The sequence below is a fragment of the Podarcis erhardii genome, assembly GCF_964252035.2.
Source record: "Podarcis erhardii genome assembly, chromosome: 5".
Classification (NCBI taxonomy): Eukaryota; Metazoa; Chordata; class Lepidosauria; order Squamata; family Lacertidae; genus Podarcis; species Podarcis erhardii.
The window spans coordinates 78,689,648-78,702,798 of NC_138509.1; the positions used below are offsets into that span (position 1 = coordinate 78,689,648).

Consider the following 13,151-nt stretch of genomic DNA (forward strand, 5'->3'; position numbering starts at 1 on the left):
GTCGTGGCCGACTCTGGGATTGCGGCGCTCATCTCGCTTTATTGGCCGAGGGAGCCGGCGTACAGCTTCTGGGTCATGTAGCCAGCATGACTAAGCCGCTTCTGGCGAACCAGAGCAGCGCACGGAAACACCGTTTACCTTCCCACTGGAGTGGTACCTATTTATCTACTTGCACTTTTGTGCTTTGGAACTGCCAGGTTGGCAGGAGCAGAGACCAAGCAACACCCCGTGGCGGGGATTCAAACCGCCGACCTTCTGATCGGCAAGTCCTAGACTCTGTGGTTTAACCCACAGGGCCACCCGCGTCCCTTACTCATGACTTAATTCTAAAAGGACTCTTTGGGGCTCAAGTCACTTGTGGATCCGAAAGCCCCCATCCACACATTTCCGCGCGCTCTACCCGGACGCTCCGGCGGGGCAGGCGGCTGTTCACATGCCCTCGGCGGCCCTTCCCGCGCCTCGGCTCCGACGCCCGGGCTCAGCCCTTCGCATGCAAATCCAAGCGGCTGCTGCCGGGACCTTGGCAACGGCCGCGGCGCCATCTGGCCGTGCGCCCGCGGGGAGGCAGCTTCGCCTTTCGCCGCTCGGCCGGACGGCGAGGGCGGCGCTAAGGGCAGCGGGGAGGCGGCGCTAAGGGCAGCGGAGGGGGGCCGAAGGTATCGCGGCGGCGCTGGGCGCGCGAGGAGGGACGGTGGCTGGGGCGGGCGGCGGGCAGGCAGGCAGGCAGGTCAAGTTCCCGCCGGGCGGTGCGCTCTGGCTCCGCGTCGGGACTCCCTCGCCGCCTCAGTCCGGGGAGGAGGAGACGCGGCGCGGAGGGAGCTTCTGTTTTTGCAGGTGGGAGAGCGCCCTTGCCTCGCGCGCGCGGCGAAATGAGGTGAGCGGCTGCGCTTCGTTTGGGTGGGGCGCTTGGCGGGAAAGCGCCGCGGGGACCGTGCGCTGGGTTGGGACCTCCGTGGCGCAGGCAGGGAGTCCCGCGCTCTCCTCTCGTACCTGTGGAAAAAAAGAGAAAAGTTTTGCCTCAGTTGAGTTGGCCGCTCTTCCCAGCTCCGCGCCGCCGTCGCCGCCACCTCGGTGGGGAGGTCGCCGGAGCCCGGCGGGAAAGAACATAGAAAGCCCGCGAGAATGCTAAGAGAAGGGGGCGGTGGGAACGGGGCCCGGGGCTCGGCAGGGAAGCTGAGGAGAAAGGCGTGGGAATGCCAGCAGAGCCCGGGAGGCGAAAGAGCGCGGCGGCCTTTCTTTACTTTTATAGAAAAAGGTGTGATCTCTTTCATCTCGGAAGTCTTCAAAAAGATCACAGCGCGCGAGGAAGCCCGCATGCCAATAGCCGGTGACAATCCCGTTGAGGGGACTTAAGGGGCTCATAACTCCCTCCTCCTCGCCTCCGGTGGCGGGTAGTTTGTTAAGGGTTCACTTTTGAGGAGGACAACTCCGTGCATGGAAATAAGCCTCGCGGCATTTAATGAGCTTTCTTTCCTCTTCCATATATGCACTCGAAGGAAAGAAAGCCCATTACATGCTGTGAGGCTAATTTCCAAGCAAACAGGCACTCAGGATTTCTGCCCGGGGCTCAGTGTGGGTACTTGCTTCTTAGTAAACGGGCTGCATGGGGACTGTGCTTCTTAGCTGCTGCAACCTTAAAAGAAATACCCAGCACATTAGTTTTGGTGTGAGTTTTCGAAGGCGAGCCCTTGCTTCGTCAAATGCATCAGTAGGAGTTGGCTTGCAGAAGTTCCTGCACTTCCTTGTTTTCTTATCAGGTTGGAGATCAGGCTTTTGACCTGAACTTGAGGCAGGAACTGAGGAACTGTGCCACTCCGTTCTCATTTTAACTTCTGCTGCTTGGCTATAGGAGCCTCATTTACAGTGTCTGGAAAGCCTTTTAAAGACCCGGAGGAGTTTTGGAGGTAGTTTCTGATGTTCATGGTGGTCTACTGATCTTTTATTTTTATTTTTTAAAAGCATTTTAAGTGTGTCTTTGGACCCCAGCCCTAGTTTTTAAGTAGCTCCACCCTCCCTTTTCCCCCAGTCATCAATTCATGACCTGGGTTTGCCTCCAGCTGCTGGGCTATTTTCACATGTGTTAAATGGGTTGATGGTTAGGAATTCTGAGTGATGGAATAGTTTTGCTTGTTTCACCATGTGCCCAAGCCCTGGTTTGTTTGTTTTTTCCTTGTGCAGATTCCCTCCTTGCACCTTACCCCAAGATGCACCTATGTGCCACAGGTGAATGTTGAAAAAAGTGAAACGGATTGCATGCCTGCTGTAATCTCACTCTGCCTTCAGAACTTCATAAAATACCATTCAGAGTGCTTTAATTGCAGGAAATATTCTTTGGAGGGCTTTGCTTGTAGGAAAGACGGAGAATTCCTTATCTGTATGATTGATGAAAACTTGTGTGTGACATGGCACATCAACAGAAGTTGGTCCAACAAAAACAATAACTTTACATATTTTATTTCTCTTTCTAGAACCACCATGGCAGCAACCACCTATACTAAATGATTCTTGGCAAGCGTTGTAGTTCTGTAATTGAATAGTTCCTCTGCTTTGTTGTTTAACAGCTAATGTACATGTAGGATAAGAAACTCCCTACTCTGCAGGTTTTTAAAATTAAGCTGGACCTTGCCCTTGCTTTAAATGCTTCCAGCTCTTTAACTTTCACCACATTGCCAGCCAAATGGTGTCTGGGTTGCTCAAACAAACCATGGTTAAGGAAGGGTGCTGGGTTCAGACATAATGCCATGCCGTAGTTAAAACAAACCAATATTTCTAAGCCAACAGCAAACCATTGCTTCCGATTGTGGTTTGTTGGTAGTAAACAAATCACATATAAGATGCTAGGTAGGGTTCATACCTAATTGTAATAGTTTTGCGTTATGTGCGTATCAGGCTACTGAATGATTGAAGTTTCAATTGCTTCTGTTTTCTTGTTAAAAAGGGCTGTCTGCATTCCTCTCCCAATGTTGGGTTGACCGTCGCCCTTGGTTATGGATGGCCCAAATGAAGTGGACTTTTCCAACAACAACATTGCACCATTGTGGAGGAGGAGGTCAGCCCACCAGACCCATTTGCACACAAAGAACAAACCTAGGCCTCAGTCTTACCAGAGCTCCACTGGGGTTCTCTTCACAGATTTCCCCGTGGAAGACAAGGATACGTTTACTTTAACTCAGCCTGATGAAACTATAATTACTTCTCTGGACAGCAGATCCATTCAAAGGAGCCCTTTGCTTTTCAGCTGCGGCCTTGGTTCTGTGCCAAATGGAAAGGTTCGGTTTCCGGAGCATAAGGCTCTCTCCCCTAGGCTTTCTGACCAGTCACCCCAAGTCCTGAAAATGGTTTCAAATAATTCTATAAATTTTACAGCCAGTGGTCCTATAAATTCAGCAAGCAGCAAGCTAGCTCACCCAGGGAGGATTTCCAATCGAGCAGCACTTTGTCCAGAGAAGGAACAAATTGTTTTCTCATCAAGCCTTGGATTGTCGCCTACGGAAATCGTGCATTCGCCAAATAACAACACATCCACCGCCTCAGCATTGCAACCCAGCCAGCTTCCTAAAAGCTCAGAGAAGGCATCTGTTTGCCTGTCTGCTCCCTTGGAACAGCAGCATCTGCCTCTCCAAAGACTGCCGTCAAATCAGAATGAGCTTGCAGAAACGCCGCCCGTGGTTCTGAGTACGCACAGTCCTGCTGCGTTGAAAGTGGGGAAGCAGCAGATCATCCCTAAGAGTTTGGCTACTGAAATAAAAGTAACCAACAAAGCTAATAGCCAGAATGTGGAACCAAGCAGGAGGGCTCTCAAGGTCCGTAGCATGGTGGAGACCCTTGGGTTGCCTTTGGTAGCTGGTGGAGGCGAAGAAGCAGAAGCGGATGTGGACAGCCCAGGGATGCTGAAACGTAGTTTGAGGTCTACTTCCTATCGACGGGCCGTTGTGAGTGGCATTGACTTTGACAGCAGTGCCAGTTTTAAGACAAAAAACAGAATGTCCCAGCCAGTTCTGAAGGCGGTTGTGGAAGATAAGGAGAAATTCTCTAGCTTAGGAAGAATAAAGGTAAGGAAATTGATGAAACTTGCTTTGTTAATGAGTTGCAATGATATGTAGGTTTTAAAAATGGAAAAAATTGTATTTTATTTGTATGCAAAATTTGCATCTCTGCTACCCTTCAAGCAGTTTAAAGTAGTATGTTAACTTCATACCAACCCTGTGATGTCGGTGAGAGATAGCGATTTGCTCATGGTAAATTCAGTGGCAATCTATCCTACAGTCTGCATTTATGTTTAGTGTGTTGAACACACCATCAAACATGAAGGGAAGATGCAAGTCTGCAGACAGCAATTATGGGTTGTATCCAACTAAGTTCTGTTTGGAAATCAATGGACCTAGGTTGGTCATTGATTTCAGTGGGTCTACTCTGAATAAAAGTAATATTGGATGCAATCTGACGTTTCCACAGGAAACGGACATACGTCAGGTGTAGAGCATATGTGAAGGTCCTGTGTTCTGTCAATGGTATTTCTAGGTAGGGCTGGGGAAAACTCCTGCTTGTCTGAAAAATACTAAGCAAAGTGGCCCAGTGATCTCACTGTATAAGACAGCTTAGTGTTAAGCTGGAGCAGGTTGTCAAGTTTGTATCCCTCTGTGAGCTATATTGGCTCATTGGTATGGTGGAGAATATTGGCAGGTGCAACTCTCTCTGGACAGAATAAGTGCCCCCTCATTCCCACACATGAACGAATGACTCTGATCCATGCTGGAAGCAGAATGGGAGATTAAACCACTCCATAGAAGGGTTTATTGAATTCTAAAGGAAAGTTGGAGGCTTTGTGGCAAGGAGGGGTGGTGCGTTCTCCAGGGTCAGCTCTGTATTGTGACTCGTGTGTTTTGCTGCTGCTGTGTGTGTTCAGCTGCCTTCAGTTTATCAGCACCAGCTGGGAAACAAATGGGCACTTCCTTTTCTTCCTGCATAGTCTTCTCCATTCAGCACTTGAATGCTGTGGTTCTCAACTTTGCAGCAATGATAAGAACAGAAAGCAAACAGAACTTAAACATGAATGCCATCTTCTTAGAGTGCGGGAGATTTTTTGTAACATTTTTATCCTCTTTTGAGCTGTAGTGTAATTGCAGCATCAGGACCTATTCTGTCAAGCCAAGGAAGTTCTTTGACATAATCAGGCTTCCTCAACCTCGGTCCTCCAGATGTTTTTGGCCTACAACTCCCATGATCCCTAGCTAGCAGAACCAGTGGTCAGGGATGATGGGAATTGTAGTCTCAAAACATCTGGAGGGCCAAGGCTGTAATATGACCCTTTGAAATTATTTCTTAAAGGGGGACATTAAGATGTGCTGCTTCATTTGTGAAGTTGGTGGGAAGCCCCTGGCTAAGAAACGCATTGTGAATTATTTTTCATACACAGGGGTTGACTAATCTTGGCTGGCTTTAGTTATTCAACTGAAAACTAGTTGTCACCCGGAACTCCTTCTGCTCCTGGCCTTGTGCGGTGTGTCTGAAATGCAGCAGGCATTGGAGCTAGGGAGAGAGGGGGGCATTTTTGCTCAGTGCTGAAGCAAGGTGGGTGGGTAGAGGCTTTCTGTCGCTCTGGCTATTGTCCTGCACTGGGTCTTGCTTGGTTGGACTCCTCTATGGAAGTTTGATCTATGAAACTGCACTTCAATCACACTTCTATGTGAACCAGATGGGTCAAGTACAATGACATACCCAAAAGCTGCTTTCAGGGGAAAGAGAAGCTGGCAAAAAAAGAAAGTTCATTAGCCTGTGCAGATTGAAGAGGCAACACTGATCTCATTGGCAAGGACTACTTGGAATTGTTGATTGGGGGACATTGTAGGGCATGGATAGATCTTACCATTGTCCATCCTGTAGACAAGAATACAGAAACAGGAACCGATAGCTGCTTCTCATCCATTACATACCTCTGAATACAGGTTTGTCACCTGTACCCCACTTACCACATCCCTTTGTATGTGAACAAAGGAAATAATTCTATATGCAGGCAGCATTTGCATAACACTGCTTTTGCACCTAAGCTAAACCATTGAGAAGTCTAATGAGGAAAGTTAGGTTAAACATATGTAAACAGCAGTTATGTATAAGCAGCATTTATAGTAGTCATTTTACTTTAATGTCTTTGCTGAAGTAGAATGCTTAATTTAATCCCCATTTTAAATATGTTTGAGTAATAGCCTTGCAGCCTGATCACACAGTGGATTTATGTCCCAGGTAAATGTCATAAGATTTCAGGCTTAATTATATTGTGTCTAGATAATGATGCATTAAGATGCTGCTAAAGGAATGTTTAAGATGATGCGTAAAACTTTGATTGCCTGAACGTGTCATAATTTTGATGTTTTTAATTTGCACCCTACCTTATGGGTCCTGGATACCTTTAATAACAAACATTTGATTAAAATTTCTGCAGGATGCCTTAAAATTGCATAGTGAAGCACTCAAGGGCTAACCATAATTAGGGGTCCTGCATCTAAACACACACCCGTGTAGCAGAGTGGACACTTAATTATTTTGCATTCATGGTGATATACATAGTTGGTTGTTTTTACACTAGTGTACACCTATTTAGGGACGCGGGTGGCGCTGTGGGTAAAACCTCAGCGCCTAGGACTTGCCGATCGCATGGTCGGCGGTTCGAATCCCCGCGGCGGGGTGAGCTCCCGTCGTTCGGTCCCAGCGCCTGCCAACCTAGCAGTTCGAAAGCACCCCCGGGTGCAAGTAGATAAATAGGGACCGCTTACCAACGGGAAGGTAAACGGCGTTTCCGTGTGCTGCACTGGCTCGCCAGATGCAGCTTGTCACGCTGGCCACGTGACCCGGAAGTGTCTGCGCCTCTAGAGTGAGATGAGCGCACAACCCTAGAGTCTGTCAAGACTGGCCCTTACGGGCAGGGGTACCTTTACCTTTTACACCTATTTAAGTGGACTATCTTGTGAAGTGGCCATCAGCAAAACATCTATAAACCATTGCTCAAGAGTAGCCTTTCTTAGCCTGGTGCCCTCAAACACTTTGGAACGCAGCTTCCAACCTTGCCTGCCTTAGACAAATGTCATCGACTTTAAAGACTGTTCCAAACAAATGAAGTTACTTGCATGTTTACTAAATGGAAATATTTCTATGTGGGGTTTTTAAAATCTGAAGAGTTTATTCCATTTAGAGAGAGAAAATTCATTATTAAAATGTATCATGTGATGGAATCTGGTATACACGCGAACCTCCTCCATTTTCAGATTTCTATTAATTTTAGTGAACGTAGCAAGAGCATGTGCACATTTCCCCCTGAAAGGGTCTAATTGAGGGCCACAACTTCCCAAACATTATAGACCTGTTGAGATGGCTGACTTCTGACATGACTTGATGATCCATCCTGTAACAGGAAGGGAAGTGGCATTTCTTAAAGTAAATAATTTGATGTATCTTATTTGAACTTAGTTTTATGCAAGGCGTAATGAACTCAGTTTTAGGGGAGGGGGTTTGCTACTTGCTGAACCTTCTTGATTTCACTGGTTTGCTTTTCCTTTCTCTCCCCTCTTTTAAAATAATCTTAGAAGAAAATGCCAAAAGGACAAGGGACCTTTGATGGAGACGGTAAGAACACTTTTTTGGACAATTTCGTGTGAAACCTCAAAAAAGCATGTATGAGGAAACTGAGCCAAATGAGTTGTGTGTTTTAAGCAAAATCATGTACAATTAAATTGTCTTTAATATGGGGTTGGTTTTTTTTTAAAAAAGTATTTATTTATTTATTTATTTATTTATTTTAAAAAGATCTCCAGTGAATTCAGCTTGTTGAGGTAGGCCTAAAAGTAAATGGGATTGTGTGCACCTGCAGAGTTTTCCAACATTGTATTGATGTTTCGGAAGGTTGTGATTGTGAAATCAACTTTTGCAAAATAGGCAATTTCAGAAGTGCCCAAATTTGTGTTTCTTTGCCTCTTGCATTTAGCTATCTCTCTTGTCAAATGTTGCAGTTTATTGTTGATAGTTCCTGCTTTGTGAATGTTGTCGTTCAATGTTTTTGTAGTAAGTTGGCTTTGATAATACGATGCAGGCAGTCTTAGAAACCTGGATAGAAAAGCTAGGAGCTAAATGGCTCGTGGGACCTGGGTTGTGGGTGCCGAAACAGAATGTCTAGTCGCCATTGGGAACACTTTTTATTATTTTGATAAGAGTGAACTAATATGCAATTCACATAAGTGGCAAATTGTTAATTTCACATTTGTAACAGAAATTGTTAATACATGTTTAATTTGCTGTTTACAATAAAAATATTGGCACCATACTTCAGTTTTCAAAACACTCTACTCTTTATTGTTAAACTCCTTAACATATTGTCTATCCTTAACCTATACTTTGAGGCTTCAAAGCACATACATTTCAGTAATCCTTGAGTGTCAGCCAGGCACAAAAAAATGGTGCCCAGACTTTTAGAGGTGAATCTTTAGGTGCTAAATGCGCCTGGTGCCCTGCTAATTTTGAACCCTGGATGCAGGTGACTCATAACTGAACAAATAAATATCACAGTTGCTTCTTTATAAATATTGCAAGCCATCAGTCTTAGCTATAGTAAAATAGCTCTGCATTAACTCCTCCCCCTTATTGCATTTGCCCTAAAGTCTATCATGAAGATCTGTTTGCCATCACCATTGCCTCTTGCAATACTATTTCGTTGGTCATTTCAGGTGGTATTCAGCTAAGTTTTTCTCAGAGCAGAACCATGGAAATTAATGGACCTAACTTAGTCATGGCCATTCATTTCAATGGATTTTCCCCCGAGAAAAACTTAGTTGAATACCACCCTTTACTTTTGTTTGTGGGCTGGACCTATTCAAAAATTTCAGGCATAGCGATGGTTTACTTTTCAGAACTTTTACCTGTGCTATATTTCACTCTGGCTCTGTCACAACGTCAACCAGCCTGTTTTCCTCATTCAACTTTCAGTATCAATTTTGATCTAGTTCCTTCTTGCAGTGCTTCAGTTCTCATTACTTTTGAAACAACGCCATGTTCTATTCTATGATGTTAATCAACTGGTAATGCCTTTTGGGCTACTGGACAATGGATCAGTTGTTTGGCAGAGCCTTTAAGCCAGTGATGTTCAAACTTTTTTCAAAGAGGGCCAGATTTGATGAAGTGAAGGGCTGTTGACCTTTTTTTAAGATTTTACCCCCAAATTGGTTTTTTAAAGGTTGGAGTTGTTGAGGGTTTTTTTTAAGGATTGAAGTTGTTGAGGTTTTTTTTTTTTTTAAGGATTTTACCCCAGAAAATAAACTGCCACAGGGGCCAGATTAAACCGAACGGCAGGCGGGATTAGGCCCCCAATATGGACTTTGGACATGCCTGCTTTAGCCATTTGCTGTTTGCATCATTATATATTTATGTATGATACATATTTTCCCACACTTTATAATCTCTAGGGTGGCTTTCAAGCTAAACTGTAAAGGGCACAACAGCTGGAAATGTGACATAGGAAACTGAAAGAAGTGAGAGCCAGTGTGGTGTAGTGGTTAAGAGCGGTAGTCTCGTAATCTGGGGAACCGGGTTCGTGTCTCCGCTCCTCCACATGCAGCTGCTGGGTGGCCTTGGGGTAGTCACACTTCTTTGAAGTCTCTCAGCCCCACTCACCTCACAGAGTGTTTGTTGTGGGGGAGGAAGGGAAAGGAGAATGTTAGCCGCTTTGAGACTCCTGAAGGGGAGTGACAGGCGGGATATCAAATCGAAACTCATCTTCTTCTTCTGTGGCCACTGAGAGGGTCAAGTTCAGTTGCTGCCTCCACTCAACAAAGAAAACAAATAAAGGGAGAGGAGTAATGGATGAAAACACACATATCCTCATCTTATGCAAAAATGCTCAGAGGTAGCTCCTACAGAGTCCACAGAGGCTTACTCCCAAGTAAATGTGCATAGGATTGCCTTCACACCTGCAGCCTCATCTATCACTCCAGCCAGGGCGGAGGGTGGGATGCAGGCAAAACACTACTTCAACTATGCCAGCCTGGAACTGATGTAGCATCAGGTCACAGTGCCATCAAATGATGGCACTTGAACTGGCTCAGAGCTTCCCTGCCACTGAAGCACCCTGTTTTGGAGGCTGGTGGATTTGTTTGTGGGGTGAGGGACCAGTGCAGTGAGTGGCTTAGGGATTTAAGTTGCAGCCTTAATGTAAACTTATTTGTTCTTACTCAGGATATTCATTGTAAAGTTAAAAACAACAACAAGAAGAACTTGGTTCTCTTTATAATCTGTACCCATTCCATTCTTTGGCCATGTCTTGTCTTCCAACTTTAAAACTGTTTCATGTGGCGCGTTCTGAAGTTCCCACCGTTGTGGGTCCGTATTATGCCTCAGAACAGAAGGTGTCATCATTTCCTCTTGTATTTTATTCTTCAGCTGTTTTGTCGCCTTAATATAGGGGCACCTCAGGCCTTGGGCCTGAATGTGGGCTTCCAAGCCTTGCTCTTGGGCCTTGCGACTCTCCTCAGGCCTTTCCCACTTCCTAGGCTACACCTCTCACCAGTCCTGCTCCATGCTCTCCTTGAGTACCGTTGAATAGCAGGAATGAATTTAGGGTAATGCTTCCTGTTTGCCTGGATGCAGAGAAGGGGCTGGGGGTAAATGTAGAAACCTCTGGCGTGGTTGGCATGTAGCCTACTATGGAAAAGTAAGAATCGAACTCTCGCTCCACCTACTTGGCTGCTTTCACCACTGGCATGCAGCCCTCAGAAGCTTGCATATGAGGAACTGTGGCCCTAAGCCTGACAGAGGTTCCCCACCTCTGCTTTAATATATGATGGCAGCAAAAGTGTGAAAACCCAGTGCTAAATTCAATCCTTTTGAAGACCAGATGTTTGGAACCAAACCATGGGCTTAGAGGAATTTTTTTAAATTTAATTTAAAAGGAGAATTGGCAGTAGTTTAAAGCCCTCTGACTCTTGTTAGCAATGACAGTAACTTCTATGTTGCATAGGGTGGAGGCCTTGCTTCTGTGACCAGAATGGTTCATTAGTGGTAAGGGTCTGAAACCACACGGAGGTGTTTACAATAACATTTTCTTGCTAGTAGTGCTGAGTTCTGCCATAGAAGAACTTGTTATTATCTCCTTGAATATAGGCAGAGAGTAAAAAATTAATTGTTTTCTCAAAGTTTCCATGTGCAGATATTTTAACTTTCCTCTGACTGGATACTGCATCTTTCTGATATCAGTATTTACGATTCGGAAGCTGAGTCAAGACAATTGGTTTACCTCGCTGCTCTAACTGGCAGTGGCTCTCCATGGTTTCAACCAAAGGCCCTCTTTTCAGAGCTACCTGGAGATGTGGGGATATTGAACCTGAGACGTTCCACATGCAGAGCAGATACTCTACCATTGAGCTATAGCCGTTATTGACTGTTTATGGCAAGTAAATTGCCTTGCTGGTGATTTTATGGAAAAGCAGATGAGAAATAAAATGAAGTACCTTTAGGTTTTTTTAATCGTAATTGACCGATCAAGGTGTTTTAGACGTAAGGGCCTCATTTGGACTGCCAAATTTTAGCTTTGAAAACTAAGATATGTGTGAACTTTAGGCACCTGCAAGCAGGGGCGGAGGAAGGGGGGTGCGGGCCACTCCGGGTGTCACCACTTGGGGGGTGACAAAATGCCGGGCGGCACTCACTGTGGGGCCTGCAGTGCGCCTGAGCCACACGTCTCCCCTGGGAGAGATGCGGTGGCTTGGGCACGCGCAGGCTTCACGCTGCCCAAACGGTCCGCCCGCTGCCTCCCCCCCAGCTGTAGGGCAGCTGAGGTGGAGGAAGCAGGCAGACTCTGGAGGCCCCGTGGTGCGTCCCACCCCTTTGGGGGGCTTGCCTCGCCCTTACTCCGCCCCTATGGGCGGCGTCTGGCGCCCCTGGGCGCGCTGCCCCAGGCACACAAGCGGCTTCCCTCCGCCGCTGCTTGCAAGCAATCACTTTTCTCCTCCCTTCATGCATGTGTGTGGGCATATAAATCAGCAAATTTCAGTTAACCAGTTCTGCTCAAATTGGGAAAGTCTGGTTAGTGGCTTTTAAACTTCCCTTTCACTTCAGTGGAAGAGGCTTGATAATGTGTATAGGCTTCCTTTGCAGCTTATAGAGTTGTCCCTCCATTGAAATGCATGCAGAAATTATTTGGGGAAAGGGGTTCCTTATGCATTTATTGCATAATAATTTGGGAATGCTGGATAAAAGGCTGAGAGGTCTTCCAGCATGAAGGGCAGTGGAATGCCTTCTTTATTATTGTTTATTGAATTTATATCCAGCCTTTCCTTCTGAAGGGCGGCATAGATTCCCAGCACGGTGCTCTTGCAACCTCCCCTCCCAAATATGTTGTATGTCAACCTTATCTCCTTGACTCCTAACAAAATAACGGAACAAGTTTTAAATACTTTGAAAACAGAACTCAAAAGCTGCTTTGAACTTGCAGTCAGAATAAATAAATGAAATAATAGACGAACCTAGATTAAGTTAATATATTCAATACAGTGGTACCTCTAGTTACGAACTTAATTAGTTCCAGAGGTCCATTCTTAACCTGAAACTGTTCTTAACTAGAGGCGTGCTTTCGCTAATGGGGCCTCTTGCTGCCGCTGCGCTGCTGGCACACGATTTCCATTCTCATCCTGGGGCAAGGTTCTCAACTCGAGGTAACTCTTCCAGGTTAGCAGAGTTTGTAACCTGAAGTGTTTGTAACCTGAGGTGTTTGTAACTCGAGGTACCACTGTAATATATACTGGTGCCAGAATTCAGGTTTTGCAGCTTCAGTAGTTGGTATTTCTGGTAGAGAATTTTAGGTGCTTAGGCCTTACAACTGCTAGCTTTCATTTACGGTTACACTTTCCATTTGATTATTCAGCTAGTGGTTTGCAGCAAGTTACTATGAGATTAATAAATTATTGGACCGTTAACTTTCTTTATTATCTGCATTTAAAATAAAATCAAGGAAAGTTGTATTTAATAACCTGTGTAAATTATTCAGCTCAAGCAAATGCACACCAGGTTGCTTATCATGCATATATATATATGCATATATATATATATGCATATATATATATATAAACTAGTTTATATATATATATAAACTAGGCACACTAGCCTGGGAACTTCCT

The 13,151-nt window shown here is 45.4% G+C and overlaps 1 protein-coding gene and 1 long non-coding RNA gene across 3 annotated transcripts in view; both read left to right on the forward strand.

Annotated features, from left to right (window-relative positions):
• Positions 1 to 13,151, forward strand: part of LOC309342447 — an 84,297-nt gene that overhangs the window by 13,081 nt on the left and 58,065 nt on the right. The gene's annotated exons all lie outside the window — the stretch shown is intronic.
• ARHGEF26 (Rho guanine nucleotide exchange factor 26) overlaps positions 839 to 13,151 on the forward strand; it is a 66,775-nt gene continuing 54,462 nt past the window's right edge. The window contains exons 1-3 of one of the 2 annotated variants that reach the window (XM_081862310.1): positions 839 to 874; positions 2,939 to 4,052; positions 7,578 to 7,617. In XM_081862310.1, coding sequence (XP_081718436.1) covers positions 2,988 to 4,052; positions 7,578 to 7,617 — 1,105 coding nt within the window. In that variant the 5' untranslated portion in view covers positions 839 to 874; positions 2,939 to 2,987. Of the gene's footprint in view, positions 875 to 1,748; positions 1,905 to 2,938; positions 4,053 to 7,577; positions 7,618 to 13,151 lie in introns of those variants that run through there. The other variant, XM_081862311.1, reaches the window with a different exon arrangement.